General features: G+C 45.5%; 1 protein-coding gene across 3 annotated transcripts; it reads right to left on the reverse strand.

Annotated features, from left to right (window-relative positions):
- Positions 1-1,455: 1,455 nt before the first annotated feature.
- On the reverse strand, positions 1,456-19,420 carry ZNF10 (zinc finger protein 10). 3 transcript variants are annotated; one of them, XM_043557203.1, is made up of 5 exons: positions 19,198-19,420; positions 9,557-9,632; positions 7,695-7,821; positions 7,258-7,353; positions 1,456-2,926 (listed from the first exon to the last, which is right to left on the reverse strand). In XM_043557203.1, the coding sequence occupies exons 2-5, from the start codon at positions 9,587-9,589 to the stop codon at positions 1,461-1,463; spliced, it is 1,722 nt and encodes a 573-aa protein (XP_043413138.1). In that variant the 5' UTR covers positions 9,590-9,632; positions 19,198-19,420; the 3' UTR covers positions 1,456-1,460. The 3 variants fall into 3 exon arrangements, with proteins under 3 accessions (XP_043413138.1, XP_043413137.1, XP_043413136.1); XM_043557202.1 differs by having other exon boundaries at positions 19,097-19,203; XM_043557201.1 differs by lacking the exon at positions 19,198-19,420 and adding an exon at positions 10,430-12,222.
- Positions 19,421-20,718: the final 1,298 nt, after the last annotated feature.

The raw sequence follows: 20,718 nt of genomic DNA on the forward strand, positions 1-20,718 counted from the left end.
TGAGTCGTTTACACCCACTACGGGTAGTGATTTCCTCAGGCTGAGAAGTGCTGATGTAGGTAAGAAGGAAACGTGGCTGGGAAGGAAGTGAGAACTCCAGGAGCTCTTGCTCACTGGCAAGCAGGTTTAATTCAATGACGCACACCAGAGGTGAGGCAACAACAGTGACACCAGTTACCACAGCTAACAACAATAAAGCACTTAATATACGTCAGGCACTATTCTAAGCTGTGTATATGTTTACTCAGTTAATACTCACCACAGTCCTACAAGGTAAGTAATGTCCCTAATTTACAGAAGAGGCACCGATGTTAGGCAGCATGCCCAAGTTCACCCCGCAAGTTAAGGACAGAGGTGGAATTTCAACTTGGGTAGTGTAGCTCAAGCTTGTGCATTTAGCCACTAAGTTTCCTTTATAAAGATAAAAGACTACCTTGGAAGGAGGGTGGCTTTGAGCAGTGCTGTTTATTTCATGAGCATAGCTGCTCTAAGAATGCCCCAGGTACCTGCTCCCACTCAAAGGGGACCCTCCCTCACGTGCTCAAACACCTAGTCTTCTAGGTCTCAAAGTCCAAAGAAACCCCGTGTTTAAATTCCCAGGAGCCTTCAGCACACGGTCTCAAAGAGCACAATTCCATGACCCAAACAACGTAGAATGGGAAACTTGCTAGCAGGTGGTCCTTAAGCATCCTTGATGATAGAATAGAGAAACTGGATATCCTTTTTAATGTTTAAAAATATCTTCAAATAATTATTGGAGTAACATGGAATAAACTATAAAACTCACTCAATCCCATCACCTAACAGATCGATTCTGTTCATTATCCAGAGTTTTTCGATTCTTGCTCACATGCAAATATACTTAAAATAAGTACCATTACTAGTAAATGTGTTCTTTTTCAGCTTTACCTTATAAGCATTTTCCCTGCTAACCAAAATGTGGTTTATATCAGACACATAAAAGAGTAGACACTACTAACTCCCCCAGAAGGACAATCAAGTAAAAATATGGCAGGTTATTTCACTGGAATATTATTTTCCACTTTTTTTCAATAACTATCAATTTTTTATTCTTTGCAATAGGAACTCTCATTGACTTATCTTTCTGAAGTATCATTCTGACTGACATCTTTTTGAAGAAGGGAATGAAGCTGGATAATCTCCCACCTACTTAATGGTTCCTTCTCAGATTCTAGCATTTTAAGGCTCGGTCAAGAATGCTCCAAGGACAACTGCTTTTATAGGAACTTGTGGAAAGAAAAGCTGATGTGTTTTTGTACTACAATGAAATCTGTAGGTTATTTCTCCTTCTAGGACCAATTCTCTAGTGCACAAAAGGGTAGTGACAAGATTGAAAGCATTTCTGCACAGATTACATCTACACTGCTTCCCTCCAGAAGGAGTTTCTAATGTAAAACCAAGTTATTGCTCTTTGTAAAGAACTTTCCACATTCGTAATATTAATAAGTATTCTCTCTAATATGATTTGTCTGATATCGAATAAGGTTAGGGCTATTAACAAGCGCTGTCCCACATTGGTTACAAGTTAAGAACTGCTCTCCAGTGTGGGCTATTTGATGTACTATCAACGGAGAGTTCTGGCTGAAGATAATCCCACACTGATTACATTTATAGGTCTCTTCCCCAACATGAACCCTCTGATGCTTAATAAGGTCGTTCTTCCGAATGAAGGCTTTCCCACACTGGCAGCATTCATATGGCTTCTCTCCAGTATGAATTCTCTGATGCACGATGAGGGCAGAACTCTGGCTGAAGGACTTCCCACAGTCGTGGCATTCATATGGTTTCTCTCCAGTGTGGGTCCTCTGATGGGAGAAAAGGTGAGAGCTTCTACTGAAGCATTTTCCACAGTCTTTACACTCAAAGGGCTTCAGTCCCGTGTGAGTCCTGTGGTGCACCACAAGGTGAGACCTCTGGCTATACGACTTCCCACACTCGTTACATTCGTAGGGCCTCACTCTGACATGAGTTCTCTGATGCAGAATGAGATGTGTGCTCTGTCTGAAAGACTTCCCACACTCGGGACATTCATAAGGTTTCTCTCCAGTATGAGTTCTCTGGTGCCTAATGAGCCTGGAGCTGTGAACAAATGACTTCCCACACTGGCTGCACGTGTACAGTTTGTCTCCTGTGTGAGTTCTCTGGTGGGTCACAAGGTGAGAGAACCAGCTGAAGGACTTTCCACACTCTTTACATTCATAGGGTTCCTCACCAGTGTGAGTCTTCTGATGTCCAATGAGGTGAGAACTCCGGCTGAAAGACTTTCCACACTCTTTACATTCATAGGGTTTTTCTCCAGTATGAATAAGCCGGTGCCTGGTAAGATTAGAACGCCAGCTAAAGAATTTTCCACACTCCTTACATTCATATGGTTTCTCCCTATGTATGCCCTTCGATACACCAAGGGAGGTACCACCGGTAAGAGAGTTGACAGTATCAGGGCATTTGTAAGACTTATCTCCTGGTTGAGTTCTGGCAAACTGAATAAGATGAATGTTTTGACAGAAGGTTTGACCACATTCACTACCATTACTTGCATAGCTTTCCTGATGACCACTAAAAACTAAATTATGTTTTAAACTTTTACTATGTGAGTCATGTTTGTGGAAATACTCCCTCAGCACTAGTTGAGCAGGAAGAAGACAATTTCCCCCACATTTACCGTTTTCACAGACGCTCTCCTGAGTAAGTGCTTTCTTTTGGGTGAATGCCACTTGCCTCAAACGTCTCTCCTGATTTTCCTGATCCTTGTCCAACTGGTCTTCACACTTCCAGACTTCTTCTAATGACAAATACCAGAGGTCGTTCTTTGGGATTCCTTCCATTTTAATGCCATAGGATTGTTTATCTTTAGAAATGCTCTTACTGGACACTGATGATTTAATTTCAACCGCAGTGTCCAAATCTGAAAGAAATGAGGAAGCTTTGTGTAACTAAAAAAACCATTAAGGTCCAAACAGTGGGATGTGAAGTATGGAGGCTGCACGAGCTGCTTATACAGCTGCCTTCCTAGTAAGAAAGCAAAGAGGAGAGCAGCAAACAGGAAGGGTGCTGGGCTGTGCAGCACAGAAGAGAAGCAGTGAGGCCAAGGGGAAGCCACAGGACTGGGCAGGACACACGGGATCAGGATATTCAGTGCTGGGTGGCAATAAGGGAAATCCCTTATGGCACTCCCATGATCTAAACTATTAACGATGTAAGAACCTGACATGTCTGCTTGTTGCCAGGCCCTTCCCCTGACATGCCGTCTTCACACTGCAATTTCGCATTCCTAAACCACGAGTTCAGCCCTATGCCAGGGAGTGCCTGTTCCTGACACCAGCACAGTGCAACATGATAATGTCCAGACGTCTGGCACCAAGAACCTCAGAAAGACCAAGCAACAGGCTGGAAAAGCAACTGTACACACATTATCCAGCCACAGGCTCTGATTCTAAGCTGTAACACTACTAGTGGTGAATTCAGACAAGTTGTTAAACTTTTCAAACATCACTTTGCTTATCTGTAATCCAAGGAGCGACAGTTAACTGTGGCATAAGATTGTCATTAAGTACTGTACGGTATGAGTTCATCACAGACCCTGACACACGTGTGGTCAAAGCAATACCATAGTAATCATTATTTACACTATTCTGGTCTTAAAAAAAAAAAAGGGGGCGCCTGGGGGGCTCAGTCGGTTGAGCGTCCGACTTCGGCTCAGGTCATGATCTCACGGCTCGTGAGTTCGAGCCCCGAGTCGGGCTCTGTGCTGACAGCTCAGAGCCTGGAGCCTGCTTCAGACTCTGGGTCTCCCTCTCTCTCTGCCCCTCCCCGCTCATGCTCTCTCTCTCTCTCTCTCTGTCAAAAATAAAAAAACACTAAAAAAACAACAACAACAACATTATTCTGGTCTTACATCCTGATTCCTTTGTTTGGAGACATCAAGACTTAACAACTGATAGGACTCACACCACAGGACACTAACTCACAACCTGGCCCCTAACTCATATTCTCCTGGGTTTTTCTGCCCTTTTGTTTGTACTTGTATTACTGCACATTATTTACCCTAGTTAAAAGCCTGTTTGTTTCTCAATGCCTTTTAGGTAAAATGTTGGTTCTTAACCTAGAAAAGAAACACCATTAAAGAAATGGTGGAGAGCGAGAACATTAAGCAGGCTTCACATTTGACACAGAGCCCAACACAGGGCTTCATCCCATGACCCTGGGATCATGACCTGAGCCGAAATCAAGTTGGACGCTCAACTGACTAAACCACCCAGGCGCCCCTTAAGTAATCTCTATGCCTAACACGGGTCTCAGACTCACAACCTCTAGATCAACAGTCACATGCTCTACCGACTGAGCCAGCGAGGCTCCCCCCACCCAAAAACACTGTTTACAAAGTACCATCTCTCCCTACACAAGTGGGGTAATATTCTACTCTTATCTGGTGTATGGGTTGAACTGTGTGCCCCAAATAAGATATGTGCCCGTATCTCAGAATGCAACTTGACTTGGAAACAGGATCACTGCACATGCAGTTAAAATGAAGTAGTACTGGAGCAGGGTGTGCCCCTAATCCAGAGACTGGTGTCCTTACAAGGAGAGAAGAGGGGGCCTGGGTGGCTCAGTTGGGATCTGTGCTGATAGCACAGAGCCTGCTTGAGATTCTCTCACTCTCCCTCTCTCTCAAAATAAATACACTTTAAAAAAAAAAAAGGAGAGGAGATACAGAGACAGACATACAGAGAAGACAGACATGAAGGCAGAGGCTGATTGGAATGATGTGTCTACAAGCCAAGGAACACCTGAGACTACCAGAGCCTCACGAGGCAAGGAAGGATCCTGTCCTCCAGGCACCAGAGGGCGTGTGGCCCTGCTGACACCTTGATTTCAGACTTCTGACCTTGAGCTCTGAGAAAGCACGCTTGTGTAAACTACCGGTTTGTGGAACTTTATCTTCGCAGCGCCAGGAACTAACAGGCCTGCTGATAATCCCTGTGCCAAGCCCCTAACCGCCTTCTTTGTGGAACCCCCACCAGTCTCCGTTTTCAGTCACTACTTTGTTAGTTACTAGCTTCTCCCTCACCCTGACTTTTCTTTTCTCGTGGTAAAAAACACATGACATAAAATTTACCATCTTACCCATTTTTAAGGGTACAGCTCAGGTATGACATACATTTGCATGGTTGTACAGACATCCCCTTATGTCATCTCCTCTGTGGAACCAAAACTCAGTGCCTCTTAAACAGGAAGCCCCTTCTCCCATCCCACCAGCACCTGGAAGGCACCATCACAGTTTCTGTCTTTATGATTTTGACTACTTTAAGTAACCTCATGTAAACTAATCATATTATTTATCTTTTTGTGTCTGGCTTCACTTAACATCCTCAAAGCTGATCCATGATGTAGTTCTCAGAATTTCCTTCCTTTTTAAGGCTGAATAAATAGCCCATTATGTATGTGTGTGTGTGTGTGTGTGTGTGCGCGCGCGCGTGCGCACACGTGCACACGTGCACACGTGCAGCCATGATTTCTGATAAGAAACACACCACCCTTATTCTCCCCTCCCCTCCTTCCAGGGCATCAAAATCCCACAGAGAAGTTTTTCAAACCACAAATGCCAACTGGAAAATTCTAAAATGAACATGTGTGATGCAGACTGGGGGCTGGGTACCAATGGGGAACAGCTGTGAGTGGCATGTTTGAACACATACATGTGATTCTTCCCTTCATTAAAATCCTAAAACTTGTCATATATTACATAACACAATACTCTAGTGAGTTATATTTAAAATATGTAGCATCCATTCATCATCTCATCATTTGTATTTTTTTTTTTTTAATTTTTTTTTTTCAACGTTTATTTATTTTTGGGACAGAGAGAGACAGAGCATGAACGGGGGAGGGGCAGAGAGAGAGGGAGACACAGAATCGGAAACAGGCTCCAGGCTCTGAGCCATCAGCCCAGAGCCCGACGCGGGGCTCGAACTCACAGACCGCAAGATCGTGACCTGGCTGAAGTCGGACGCTCAACCGACTGCGCCACCCAGGCGCCCCTCATCATTTGTATTTTTAAAGCCACCACTCATTATACTTTCTTTCCACTTTGATTATGAAGCTCACATAGCCTGGTAGATTCCCTTAAATTCCATGTGTTTAAGCACATGGAGTTTCAGTATTTCTTTTGACAGCAAATTCTCGATAAAAATCTAAACTGCTGATCTAGTCAGTTAGTTTTAGATAGCAGTCAAGAGACACCTTGTAAATGAATGAAGACGTGGATGAAAAAAATAAAGGAAATAATAGAGAAATGAAAAGAAAACAGAGGACAATCTTTCTTCCCACGGCCCCAAAGCAACTGCATGATCAAGTTCTAACACTGTATTAAAGGACTTGCCTTTGAGGCAGAAATTTGAGACAGTCACCTACAAGACCAAATGTAAGAAAACTAAAAAACAGTTTATGGTAGTTAAAAGTACACTTAGGGGTAGCCAGGTGGCTCAGTCGGTTAAGCGTCCAACTTCAGCTCAGGTCACGATCTCAGTCTGTGGGTTCGAGCCCCGCGTCGGGCTCTGTGCTGACAGCTCAGAGACTGGAGCCTGCTTCGGATTCTGTGTCTCCCTCTCTCTCTGACCCTCCCCGCTCACGTGTGCACGCGCTCTCTTCTCTCTGTCTCTCTCTCAAAAATGAATAAACATTAAAAAAATCTTTAAAGTAAAAAATTAATTAAAAGAATTAAAAGTAAGAATTGAGAAAATACAAAATAAAGAGCTGGAGTACAGTAAGAAAGATGTGTTTTGGGAGCAGCAGTTCTGGAGAAAAAGGAGTTCAGCCAGCAGAACTGGCAAGCCCCTCAGCACACTCAGAAGAGTGGCCAGTGACCAACCCCACAGCACGAGGCCATGGGAAGGGGCCACAGGAAAGGGAAAAGACAGGTGAGGATGAAAGAGGAGACTGTGTGACAAATGAGAGCATGGCGACACTAGAATTAGCGTAAGAACCAGGAAAGCAAGACCAACGGGGCTGAAACCAAGTACGTGAACAGAAAGATAATCTTCATGAAGAGTACACGTTTGTCTCTGAATGCAAATGACGTGTGGCAAGACTACAGAAAGACTGGTCATGGGGAAACAGAAGGTAAATAAACTCAGTCTTCGCCTCGGAAATGAGAACCAGTGACCACTATGCCCAGGGAGTCCAGCCCCTCATGCTCCTCCGGGCCATGACCTGCAACACCTCTTGACTGGTCCTCACCTGGGTGGGTCTCCCGGTGAGTCCCTCTCTCCACCAGCCACGGCTCTTCCCCTTTCTCCAACTGGAGGATCACATCTGGTTTGGGAAGCTGATGCCCTGTGCATGGTGAAAGAATTGGGTAAGGGTTGGGAAGCTCTGTCCTGGACACAAAGAGCATCCCAGATTCAGCCCCAACCCCAACCCCTTCTTACTCCCGGGGGGACTCTCAAAAGTAGACAAGGGGAGGCTACAGATAAATATATATATATATATATTCCACACACAAACACAAAAGTAGAAGTGAGTACAAAAGCCCTCTTCTCTGCCCCAAGGAAATCACATCCCTGGCCCCAAGCTCATACTCTGATATACGTGCTTGACGATCTCCATACCTTTTGATCAATGAAAAACCAAAATCCTCGCAGGGGGATAGCTCCGAGGATACAACTTAGTCTTACCCAAGGAAACCAGGTTCTTATAGTTCTCCAGCATCACATCTTTGTACATGATCTGCTGAGCAGTATCCAGCAGCTTCCACTCCTCCCTGGTGAAGTTCACAAGTACATCCTTGAAGGTCACCAGTGCCTACAACATGGAACAAATCTGTATCAAGCCAGATGTATACTTCCGCCCTTCCTTCCTGAGTACAGACAGAAAGAGAATTAGGCAGACAGCACTGGGGTAGGGAAAGAGAATGGGCCAGAATTCATTCCAGAAGTGAGCAGTATTTATTTCGGATTCTGATCAAGTCCTAACAGGAATGGCTATTAGATACCTACTGTCTAAAATCCAGTTCCATGTTATGCTCTAGGTTTAGAAATTGTCAGAACTTGTATTTAAATCAACTCTGTTATGACACCTACAGCGAGGAGCATCAGACACCAAAAGTTAATCTACATTTATATTATGTGAAATAAAGAACCCAATTCAAGGCAGAAAAAAGAGGGACACAGCAGTCTTCAGTTCAAGTATAACTTCATGCTTCAGAGATCAAACTCACCATGTTTTCTGATCTAAAATAATTATCCAAAACATTTTTCCTAAACATTGGTAGGTAGGTATTTTTTTTGTAATTTTTTATTTATTTTTATTTTATTTTTGAAGGAGAGAGAGAGAGACGGAGCATGAGCCGGGGAGAAGCAGAGAGGGAGACACAGAATTCGAAGCGGGCTCCAGGCTCTATGCTGTTAGCACAGAGCCCAATGTGGGGATCGAACTCACGAACTGCAAGATCATGACCTGAGCTGAAGTCGGATGCTCAACCGAATGAGCCACCCAGGCGCCTCCATGGTAGGCATTTTTTTTTAAATGAAGATTTGACAAAGAAACAATAGACACAGAAGCAAGGCCTTTATTAGCTACATTAAAAAGAAATGCTGACTACACAGGGAAACAACACCTACTTGAAGGAGGATATCTCCTCAAGAACCATGAAGGTCAGAAGACCGTGGAATAATAGCTTTTTAAAAGCTGCAAGAACTGTCAAGCCAGAATATCCAGTGAAAATATCTTTCAGGAATGATGCAAAATATACCCTCAAGTGAAGTAAAAGAATTTGTCCCCAGCAAACCTGCTCTAAAAGACAGGCTAAAAGTAGTTCTTTAAGCAAAAGGGAAATATTAACAGAGAGAAACTTTAAATCTCAGGAATGAAGGATGAAGAACAAAAACGGTAAACGTCTGGGTAAATATTACTAGTTTTCCTAACTCCTTCAAAATATGTAGCACAGTGAAAGCAAAACCCACAGCACTCCTCGGTGGGATTTTCCACATACGCAGAGGTAGTATGTGTAGGACGCTCCAGGGGAGGAAGCTGAATGAGGCACCAGGGGCCCCGTCTCCCACCCTGGATGCTCCCAGAGGTTCCATCCCCCAAGCTCCTCATGCCCTGGCTGTGGTCACCCCTGGATAAGTACATAACTTGTGCCTGAGCTCCTTGCGACAGGAGCTCCCCAGGGAGGCATCACGTAGCCAGCTCCACATCTAGGACAACCAGGGGCCAGAGGCACGAACACTCCCAGTTCCCACATCATTTTGTGGGGAGGAAGCACGCTGTGGCCTTCATCCCCAGTGTGGATGAAAGCATGTTGTCAGAATCCTCAATATCACCCAGTTGGCTCCTGCCCACATCACTGCTAAACCTCTATTTCTTTTACATGGAAGGAAATAAAACTACATCTACAAACAAGCAGACAAAATAGTGCCAGTCTCCCAGAGAAGAGTGTCCAAGATATAATTCCTCAAGCTCCTGGTCAAAGGACTCCAAAACTCAAGCAGAAAGGGGTTCTCAGTTGGAAAACAAAGAAGGCAGCCCAACTTACATGGGACCGGGCCGTTAACAACTTGGTCTCCATGCCCTCCTTGTTCTTGATGATGCTTTTTTCAGTAATGAAGATCCTGAGGAGGAGAAGGTAGAAAAAAGAAAGAAACATGAGGAAGGTTTGCTATCACGGGGAGGTTTCATAAACCATCAACCTAGACTCCCTCGTACTTGGCTGAGTATAATGCAAACACCCACCACACAAAGAGGAACATGAGAGATAGTCCAAAAACACATCTACAGTGCTGAAATTCCCAGGAGCAGGAAGAAAAGAGCTATGTCGATTGCAGTTTTTCCCCTTAGTCTCTAGAGTTCCACGCAAAATTTCATTTGCAATTTACATGGTTCTACTGCTACAAATTCTCTTTTTTGAGAAACACAGACCAAAACACAAAACCCGCCTCGATCTAATATCCTTACTTTACAGATAAGAAAACAAGTGTTTTCTCCAGCTGATCACAGGAGGGAAGTCTGGAAGCACAAGAACACTGGGATGGGCCACTACTGGCCTGCAGGTGGAGGCTGCCACACAGCAAGGAGTATGGGCGGCCTCGGGGAGCTACGAGCAGCACCCAGCTGACAGCCAGTCCTAGGACAGCGTACAGTCACAAGTAACCGCGTTCTGCCGACAATCAGAGCCTCCAAATGAGAACCCAGGCCAGCCAACACCTTGACAGCAGCTGTTGGGATACCGGAGCAGAAAACCCAGCCAGAGTGTGTCAGACTTCCACCTACAGAACTGTGAGCTAGTACCTGGATGCTGTCTGAAGCTACCAAGTCTGAGATCATCTGTTACACAGCACTAGAAATCTAATACACGGCCAATTATCTTTTAAAGTCACTTAAACAATAAGAAAAAATATTATATATTTACCTACGTAGTTACCATTGCCAGTGCTTTTCATTCTTTCCAGTAGATCCAGATTTCCATTTGGTTTCATTTCCTTTCTCCCTGAAGGACATCTTTTAACATTTCCTGCAATGTGGGTCTGCTGGTAATAAATTCTTTCAGCTTTTTAAATCTGAGAATGTCTTCATTTTGCTTTTTTTTTTTTTTTCAAAACAGCTTTACTGAGACATATTCACATACCATACAATTCATCCACTCAAAGTACACAATCACAATGGCTTTTGGTAATTACATTATTCATCTTTAAAATGCTAGTAAAAAAATTAACAAAATTTGCTAATTATTGCTAAGTGTACAATTCAGTGGCATTAATTACATTCACAATATTGTACAACCCTCACTAAGAATTCTAAACTTTCTAATCACCCAATGGAAACTCTGAAACATTAAGCAAACTCCCTATTCCTCAGACTCTGATAACCTACTGTCTCTCTGAATTTACCAATTCTAGATAATCATATACATAGAATCATACAATATATATCCTTTTGTGTCTAGCTTACTTGACTCAGCATAATGTCTTCAAGGTTCACCCATGCTGTGGCATGAATCAGACCTTCACTCCTTATCATGGCCAGGTAATATTCCAGTGTATGGACAGGCCATGTTGTTTACCCCATCGTCTGTTGATGGACCCTTGGGTTGTTTCCATCTAGTGGGTCTTGTGCATGGTGCTGCTGTGAACACTGGTGTACAAGTACCTGCTTGAGTCCCTGCTTTCAATCCCTTCGGGTCTGTACCTAGGAGCAGAATTGCTGGGTCGTATGGTAATTGTGTGCTGAGCTCCCTGAGGACCCACAAAACTTTTCCACAGTAGTAGCGTCCTTTCAGTCACACCAGCAACATCCAAGGTTCCAGTTTCCCCACCTGCTTGCCAAAACTTGTTATTCCATTTTTTAGATTATTACAGCAATCCTAGTTGGTTTGAAGTGATATTTCACTGTAGTTTTGATATGCATTATTTTCACGTACTTAGTGGCCATCGGACAAGTGTCTTTTCAAGTCCTTTGCCCCTTTTTAAATTAGTTAAGTTTGTGTTTTTGTTATTGAGTCGTAGTTCTTTGTACAGTCTACATATGAGCATGTATACATACACAAATATGTTTACGTATTCTGTGTATATTAAACCCTTATCAGATGTATAATTTCCAAATATTTTCTCCCATTCTGTTGGTGGTCTTGTCTTTGTGGTTGAAATGTATTTTTGCTGAATATAGAATTCTAAGTAGAGTTATTTTTCCTTTCAGTGCTTTACATAAATAGCTCCATTCCTAATGCTCCAGGAATTACAGGAGTTTTCCAGCCCAGCCCGTAGGAACAGTATTCCCCATGCAAATATCAGGACTATTCCCTCCAACCCTTTAGAGGATTCCTTCCCTGTCCTCGGGGAGTTTCCTCACACATGTGCTGCTCTGTGCTCTTGAGTCCTCGTGGGAGGCCCTCTGCAGACCTCTCCTCTCTGCTGGTCTGTCCTATGAACTACAGCTGCTTTGCTCTCCCCAGATTCTCAGCTCCGTCCTTGGCTCAGGAAGTCTGCTGGACTCCACCTCAGTTCCTCCTTCCTCTACTGGAAACTGGAAACCCTCTCAAAGGCAATAAACTGGGCAATCAGAAGGCTTACCTCGTTGCTTTTCCATCTCCCAGGGATGAGTGTCCTTTGTCATCTGATATCCAGATAGACCGACTGTTTCGTGTATTTTGTCTGTCTCTTTATTGTTGTTGCTGTTGTTCGGGCAAGACCGTAAATCTACCCCACTCCCACCCCCCACCCCCACCCCCGTCACTCCAGCACGGCCAGACACAGAAGTCTATAAACATTGCGTGTTTAAGTTGTTTTAAATTTAGGCTGTATTTTTAATTTCCACCTTTTGAATACTGGGCTTGACTATTTTCCGTATGTTTGTATTTACAGTTCTTTTGAACTTTTCATTCCTATTGTTTTCCCCCTTTGTCTTCTGGAGATCTTAAGGATTTCCTCGCAGTTCTATGCAAATTTATGTGAATAAAAGCAACATGGTTTCTGCCCTGCCATACCGTTAAAACGGTTCTCACCCACAACATCTGTTACAGAGGACACTGCTGGCCTCTGGAATGTTCTTGAAGCTCTTTATTTACTTTGCCTCCTTCACCACCTCGCTTTCCTCTGTATATCTCGGTTCTTAGTCTCCTCTAATGATTTCAAAAATTATGATGAACTTTAAAGTAGGTTTCCCTTTGTTGCGTCCTCAGCCTTTCTTGGTGCCCATTTTCAGCGACGCCCTAGGCACTATCAGGACACAGAACATCTACTTGTTTTATCCTGTGTCTCCCACTGCATGGCACACAACAGACCTAAGTGTTTCAGCTAGAATGAACAGATCACTCTGTCTTCTATCCCAACCTTGTTCCTCAACCCCAAGTGCATATTTCAAACTGTGCTCCAAAACTTACTAAGTGGCTTCTTAACCTCTCATGGAGCTTACTTTTCATGTCAGATGAATGAAGGCTGAAATAACCAGGGATGTTAAACTACATAAGAAATCACTTTATCGAAGCAAGAGAATGGGTTTCACATATTTAGAGGTCCTGTGGAACAGGGATATTTGAGTTGCTCCAGAGGGCAGAATTAGGAATAATGTGCAGAGGCACAAAAACGTCAGTCACAAGTCAATATAATAAGACACGGTTAATCATATGACACCTGGAAATAGATCAGATTGCCTAAGGAAACAGGAAATTTCTGGCCACCAATAAATTTTCAATCAGATCTTAATTTAAAAAAAAAAAAGCAACTACAGTACAGCCTTTACATAGATCTATCTAAGATCCATTCCAGTGACTCTCCCATTTTATGATTATATAAAATTTAAAAAGTTTATAGTTAATCTCATTTCATCCTAATTTCCCTTAACCTCCACTTCTGATAACTTACTCTAACCTTTGTCTAAACCAGTGGTTTTCGACGCTAACTGAATACTGGGATTGCCAAGTATATTTATAAATTATGACACCAGCATCCCATGCCGTCCTTCTCTGAGAGATTCTGACTTAATTGCCTGCAAAGGGGCCAGGGTTTTGTTCATTTTAAATAATTTCCTTGGTGATTCTAATGTGCAACCAAGGTTGAGAACCACTGATTGGAGCCATCATTTAATCTACTTAATTCAAACCTATTTGAGCTAATTAATTAAACCCTACCACTTCTTAGGGATAACCAGATCCTTTAATCAGTCACCAGATACACAAAGTATCTTTCTATGCAACTGGCCAAAACTGATCCCCAAAAGGGATACTGGGATGTTTTCTCTGTGTTCAGCGGAACTGCTGTTAAGTTGATGACTATCTTGGTGTTACAGATTTGGATCTTCTTCTGTCGTTTTAATACATCATTAGTGAACACTTACTCCGTGCCTGGCTCTGTACAAGGCCCAGGGGATAAAAACACGAGATAAGTATTTCTTCCTGACATCAAGCAGCTGAGTCTAGCAGAAGAAACCGAACCGGCACCCAGAGTTCACTATGATTACTGCTCTGATAACAGCACGGCCAAGGGGTCACGGACCACCTGGTGGGTTCAAGGCTGAGTCAGACAGACAGGCAGACAAAGGAGGGTGGGGAATTGTGTGAACAAAGGCAGAGTCTGAGACAATGCACACTGGGAAGGGCAGGGAGGAGCCAGAAAGGAGCCCAGAAACACATATGGCCAGACCTAGGTCACAAAAGGACAAAAATGCCATTTTCAGACTCTCTCCTATGTGTTTTAAGCCCAGAAATGATACTAGATTTGCACCTTAAAAATGCCTCGTCTGCATTTGGGATAGTTCTGTGACGGACTGGAGGAAGATGTAACAGCAGCAAAGGAAACAGGAAGGAGGCTAATATCATAATACAGAGGATGGGAACACAAATTAGGGCTGTTGAGGGTAGCAATGCAAAGCAGGCAGATTTTGGAAAGACTGGTACATCCTGGAAATCAAATGGGTACAGATGTGAAGACAGGTTGGGGGTTAGAGGAGACTCCCAGTTTCCTGGGTGACTGACAGAACAACAACGTATCAGGAGGAGGCACTACAGGAAGGAGGGGACCCTGTGTATTTGTGTGTCTGTTTAAAGAAAGGCAAACTGCCGTGTGCAGCGCCTCATCTGGACGTGTCTGGAGTTCTGGAAGCTTGACTACCCCACGTTCTCCTACAAATGGTCCCTGAGAGCTCCTTTGGAGGGTCTAGCAGCGAGCGCAGCTACTCATATACCCTTGACTGAAAGTCCTCCTGTATTGGGGAAGGTCGTCCTCTCTGACCAAGCGCACAGCTTCGGGAGGGACGCACATGGAGTGGGGGAGGAAGGGGACACCCGCCTAGAAAACCAGAACAGTCAAATCAACACTGGCGATCGATGGGCTGACCGATGTCCCAGCCAGATCACCCTCACATCCTCATGGCATTGGTTTTAAACACAGAAAATGGGCCAGAGAAACAACATTTAGGAAGATACATTTAGATGTGAGGGTTATCCAGCTGTATCCTCTGCCTTCCACATTTCTGTTCTATCTGTATCTATCCAAACTAATCAGCTCTATTCTCAAGACTCGGGGGAGTGAGGGGTGGCCTTTTGTCACAGATTTGAGAGTGACTGTGTTCTTCTGCTATGAGATAAAGATGAAGTAGGCAAATGGACAGGAGTCTGAAAGAGATCAGACATTCCTACCAACAACCCTATGACATAATTCCTATAAAGCCCAGTAAGAAACAGTAAGACTTGCTAAAGCTAGCTCATGGTATTATCAGATGACACCATGGCAATACATAAAGTCAACCAAAGATAACATGAGAAGTACGATAAAGTGTAAAACCAGGATAGACTATGGGGAAAAATCAACATTTAGGAAGCAAACAGGAGAGAAAGAAAGACCCACTAATGAATGAGAAGATCCAGAAGAGAGGCATATCCAAAGCCAGAAGAATTTCAAGGGGGGCAGACTTAAAACAAGAGTTCAGATAAGCTAAGGACTGGATTCTAATGTGCCGGATTGGCCAGATACGGGTTCAGCACCGATTTGGGGGAGCGGTCTCAACATACTGCCAGAGGCAGCAGACACCTTCCACAAAAGGAATGAACAGCTTGGAGGCGAAGAAAGAAGATAAAAGGCACAGCTGGAAGAGGTGCTGGGGACCGGAGAGCAAGGAAGTGACAAAGAAGCAGGCTGGAGCCAGAGCAGAGAGGAGGGCAAGGGGCAGAGTCAGAAATTCTGAGGGAGGCATCAGGACCGACAGCCAGGAAGCTGGCGACACCGTCTCTCTCTGTGCCTTTCTTCTGTGGTCACGTCTCCCCGACACCCACCTTCTGCCCCCTTATTCCAATGGACCTCTGTGACTATACTGGGCCCCCCTGAACAATCCAGGGTACTCTCCCCATCTTAAGGTCCTTAGCTGAATCACATGTGCAAATTCCCTTCTGCCATATAAGGCAACACATCCACCATAAGGTTCTGGTTCTTTGGGCAGTGATTTTTCTGCCAACCGCCGGGGCAGAGATCAGCTGCAAGACGCTCCGAGTATGAACCAGAGGCTATGAAAGCTACTATCCAGGCACAAGAGGCCCTGCAGCACATCTCTGATCAAGCAACTGAGTATACGGGATTCACAACCGTCTACATTCCGGGCCCTGACTACATTGCGACTTGAACTCCTGCTGCACTCATCCCACGCTCTCTAAGCGTCATTTAAATGCCCCCTTTTCTGACAAGCCTTTCTGTTGTCTGAGAAAGAATAACTTCCCTGACCAGTAATCATGGAACACTCCAGCACTTCACTCTGCCTTAAGCTACCACTACTCACTTGTCCACATCCCTTCGGAGACAAGGAACCTCCTCAGAATTGGGATTATCTCATTCACAATCTCAGAAAGAGACTGGCATAGTGCCTTGAACTTCATATTTGTTCCACTGGCATTTGTCAAATTCTTAACAAGCACCCACAGAGATAACACGTCTGTTTCCCAAGGTGTCTGCCCTCCAGTCTCCATTTTAAGCCCCAGTACCTGAGGGCCAGTGCCCAGAGACAAGCAAGACGTTGACAGGGACAGCATTTCAATCGGGCATATGGAGTATATGCTTCTGAACAAAAGCAAACAGAATCTCTTTAGATTCTGAGTAAGTACATCAGGACTTAGCACGTGCAAAGGGCAAGGAATGATTAGCAAAAGAACCCAGAAGCCACGGTTAGAGCTCTGGGACCAGAAAAGATGGCAAGGACCATGCGTCTGTGAAAACTCAGCAAACGTATACTTTCATTTTGTGCATTTTACCTAAATTTTACATCAAAAGAAAAAGCTATACAAATACTGAATTCTAGTTAATAACATGCATGCATTCTTAAGTAGTTAGGGGAAGAATACTGATGTCGGCACCTTACACTGAGATGCATTAAAAAAAAAAAAGATGGGGGGGCGCCTGGGTGGCACAGTCGGTGAAGCGTCCGACTTCAGCCAGGTCACGATCTCGCGGTCCGTGAGTTCGAGCCCCGTGTCAGGCTCTGGGCTGATGGCTCAGAGCCTGGAGCCTGTTTCCGATTCTGTGTCTCCCTCTCTCTCTGCCCCTCCCCCGTTCATGCTCTGTCTCTCTCTGTCCCAAAAATAAATAAACGTTGAAAAAAAAAAATTAAAAAAAAAAAAACAGAACTGTTCTCATTTCTATCCATCCTTTATTCTTATTTTCTATCTACTAGTAAGGTATTAAAGTTTTTCACATAGCTGAGGTATATTTCTAGCTAAAAGTAATATTAGATACTTTATTCCTATTGTGAGTAGACTTTCTTTTACAAATGCATGTGTTAGCTTGTTACTGAAGACAGTAAAGAATCTATTCACTTACCTATTTCCTTTTCAGTCACTTTACTAAAAACTCATTGATGTTAACTGAATCTCTTCTGGGGGGGGGGAGGGGGGAATAATAAGAATAATTTTATAATCTCTTTTCCAAAAAATATACCTTGTATATTGTCCTAAGTAGAATTTTGAGACAATGTTAATATAAAATACTGAACAGACTTGCTTCTTCATCTGTGTCTCAAATCCCTGCCCTGTGACTGGCACGTGCTCAGAGCTCAAGAAATGTGTACTGAGAGAAGGAACGACAGCACAAGGGAACAATTTTCAAGAATAGGCGTGAACGTGTGAAATTCACCCTCCAAGAGGCTTTGCAAGACAATCTTTTAAAAAAAAATTTTTTTTTCAACATTTATTTATTTTTGGGACAGAGAGAGACAGAGCATGAACGGGCGAGGGGCAGAGAGAGAGGGAGACACAGAATCGGAAACAGGCTCCAGGCTCTGAGCCATCAGCCCAGAGCCCGACGCGGGGCTCGAACTCACGGACCGCGAGATCGTGACCTGGCTGAAGTCGGACGCTTCACCGACTGCGCCACCCAGGTGCCCCATGACAATCTTAATGCAACAGAAGAGAAGTGAATTAGTTAGGTCACAGAGAAAAGTTAGTGTAGGGCTGAGTTAGTTTAAAAGGGGTGAGGACGAGTTGTGCTATTTAACTGTCTAGGCAGTTAACTACAGTCAACATCGCCAACCTGACACATCTGTAGCTAGCATTCTGGATGCCATCTCGTCTTCCCTTGTACTTTAAAAGCAAGGTATATTCTGCTATTACCAGAATTGAAATGCTCCACCTTCTCCATAGACTTTGGGTGGGATCTAAGTAACGTTGATGTTAACCTGACCTTTGACATCATACTAGATGTTAGATGATATGCATCATTTTGATTGGCTTAACAACTCTAGTGTCAAGGGAAAATAAAATAATAATTAAAACTAGGTTAAACACATAGGCACCTCCAGTTAATCTACTTGATTAAAAAAAAAAAACTACACAAGTTAGGGGCGACTGGCTGGCTCTGCTGGTAGAGTGTGCAACTCTTAACCTCTGGGTCGTGAGTTCAAGCCCCACACTGGGTGTGAAGCCTACTTAAAAATAAAATAGGGACGCCTGGGTGGCTCAGTCAGTTAAGCCTCCGACTCCCACTCCCGGTTTTGGCTCAAGTCATGATCTCCCAGTTTGTGAGTCCGAGCCCCGCATCAGGCCAATGCTGGCAGTAAGAGGTAAAAACGTGTTTTTAACTTAGTATTTCTAGACTAGATCAAGAAACAGAAACTTATCCAGCCCTTTCTACAGGCTGGATATTAAAGCAGACCTACTCCTCCAAGAAGCAAGTAGCCTATGACTCTGATAATATCCACGAATAGAATCCAATAGTGTACATGTTTTAAAAACAGTACAACCACGTTGGATTTCTCCCAGGAACGTGAGGCTCTGACTGCTAAGAAATGTCCTCCTCTAACAAAAACAGCACGATCATTTTCAGCAAATGCTAGAAAAAGCCAAATGCAAAATTTAAACCCGCAGCCCTAGCTGGAAAAAGAGAAGCAGGACCAAAAGACACCGCATTCTGAACCACTGAGAATATGTGGTTCAAACCTACCACCAGCACCACAGAACACGAACACCAAACGCTAGGGGGTATTGTCATTATTCTTGCAAAGCAGCAATGTGCGCTATCGATGCTACGACGTGAATTCAAGAATCACCCGCAACGGGGAAAACACTCATCCACGCAAGGGGTAAGAATCAGTTGGGAGGAAAACTTACAATGAAATCACCGTCCACCCCGAGCGCTGAGGTTAACAAGCAACAACACGACGGGCCCGACTGCGAAGCAAACACACACGCGCCGCCGCCTGCGCGTGTACCCGCAGCGAGCACCGGGAGGCGCGGTGGGCGAGGCGATCCCGTCACAATGGCAGCAGCCACGGCGAATCAATGACGAGCCAGGCCTCCGCGAGCAGGCGACGCGACCGCGGCGAGGCGCGCACGGGCCGCCCGGGCGGCGGCCGGCTCTCCGCGCGGGGCTCCTCGCTGCCCGCCGCGGGCTCGCGCTCACGCGCCCGGCCCGCCGCGCCCTGGGACCCCCGTCCCTTCACGCACACTCCGCAGCCCCGGGCGTCGCACACACGCCCCCGTCCACGCACGCACGCGCGGCAGCCTTGGCCAGAAGTCCAGAATCCCTCCACGGGGCAGGGAGGGGCGGCGCGGCGCGGCGCGGCGCGGCGCGGCGCGGGGGCTCTTGGGAAATGTAGTCTCGGCCCCCCGGCTCCTTGGGGCGGTCGGGCGCCGGAGCTCCGCTCGCTGCTCTGCAGACGCCGCCGCCGTCCGCCCGGCGCGCGCTCTCCGCTCCCTTCTCGCGGCGGCCGGGCGGGTCCGACTCCGAGAGGCAGGTACCGCGAGGACAGGGGAGCGCGTGGGAGCGCGCGGAGCTGAGGAGGCGCGGCCTGTGAGAGGCGACGTGGGGAGGGGCCGCCCCCGCGCCGCGCGCTCTTCCAGGCTCGGTGAGCGGCCGAGGCCTGGCCCGGCCGGAGGGCGGGGAAACGGGGGTGGGAGGGCGCGGAGCCGCGCGCGGTCCCAGGACGGCGGTGGAGCGGGGGGCTGCCGGTTCGGGAGTGGGCGTTGGCATGTACCGGTGGCCTCATCCGCGAGCTCTTCCTGGGTCTGCCCTAACCTTCGTCTGCTCGTGGGTCGCGGCCCAGGAATGGTGTCTCCGTTCTCCCCGGCAACCCTTAAATTCAAAGGGACTCGAGGGGCGCCCCGGTGGCTCCGTGGGTTGGGCGTGCGACCCTTGGTTTCTGCTCAGGTCTCGAGCTCACCCATGGGATTCTCTCTCCCTCCCTCTCTATCCCTTCTCCATTTGGGCGCGCGCGCTCTCTCTAAATAAATAACCTTTTTTTAAAAAAGGATTTGAGGGGCGCCTGGGTGGCGCAGTCGGTTGAGCGTCCGACCTCAGCCAGGTCACGATCTCGCGGTCCGGGAGTTCGAGCCCCGCGTCGGGCTCTGGGCTGATGGCCCGGAGCCTGGAGCCTGTTTCCGATTCTGTGTCTCCCTCTCTCTCTGCCCCTCCTCCGTTCATGCTCTGTCTCAAAAATAAATAAACGTTAAAAAAAATTGTTTTTAAAAAAAGGATTTGAAATTGTATGAACCTTTATTTGGTCCATGAGTCAAATAACTTTAAAAACTGGTAACAAGTAGGGGAGAGGGGGAAATGGGTGATGGGCACTGGGTGTTGTATGTAAGCCATGAACCACGGGAATCTAGCCCAAAAACCAAGAGCACACTTTACACACTGTATTTTGGCCAAATTGATAATAAATTATATGAAAAAAATAAAATTCTAAATAAATAAATAATTGGACAAAGGAAAAAAGTAGAAAATAATAAAA

This window comes from Prionailurus bengalensis, chromosome D3 (assembly GCF_016509475.1).
Source record: "Prionailurus bengalensis isolate Pbe53 chromosome D3, Fcat_Pben_1.1_paternal_pri, whole genome shotgun sequence".
NCBI classification, from domain to species: Eukaryota; Metazoa; Chordata; class Mammalia; order Carnivora; family Felidae; genus Prionailurus; species Prionailurus bengalensis.

Excerpts from the sequence above, each read along its gene's own strand:
- ZNF10 (XM_043557203.1), bottom strand. The coding sequence starts at position 9,589 with ATGGAGACCAAGTTGTTAACGGCCCGGTCCCAT. Across the intron at positions 7,822-9,556 it reads TGTTAACGGCCCGGTCCCAT|GCACTGGTGACCTTCAAGGA; the intron begins GTAAGTTGGGCT and ends TCCATGTTGTAG. Across the intron at positions 2,927-7,257 it reads TCACCGGGAGACCCACCCAG|ATTTGGACACTGCGGTTGAA; the intron begins GTGAGGACCAGT and ends CATTTCTTTCAG.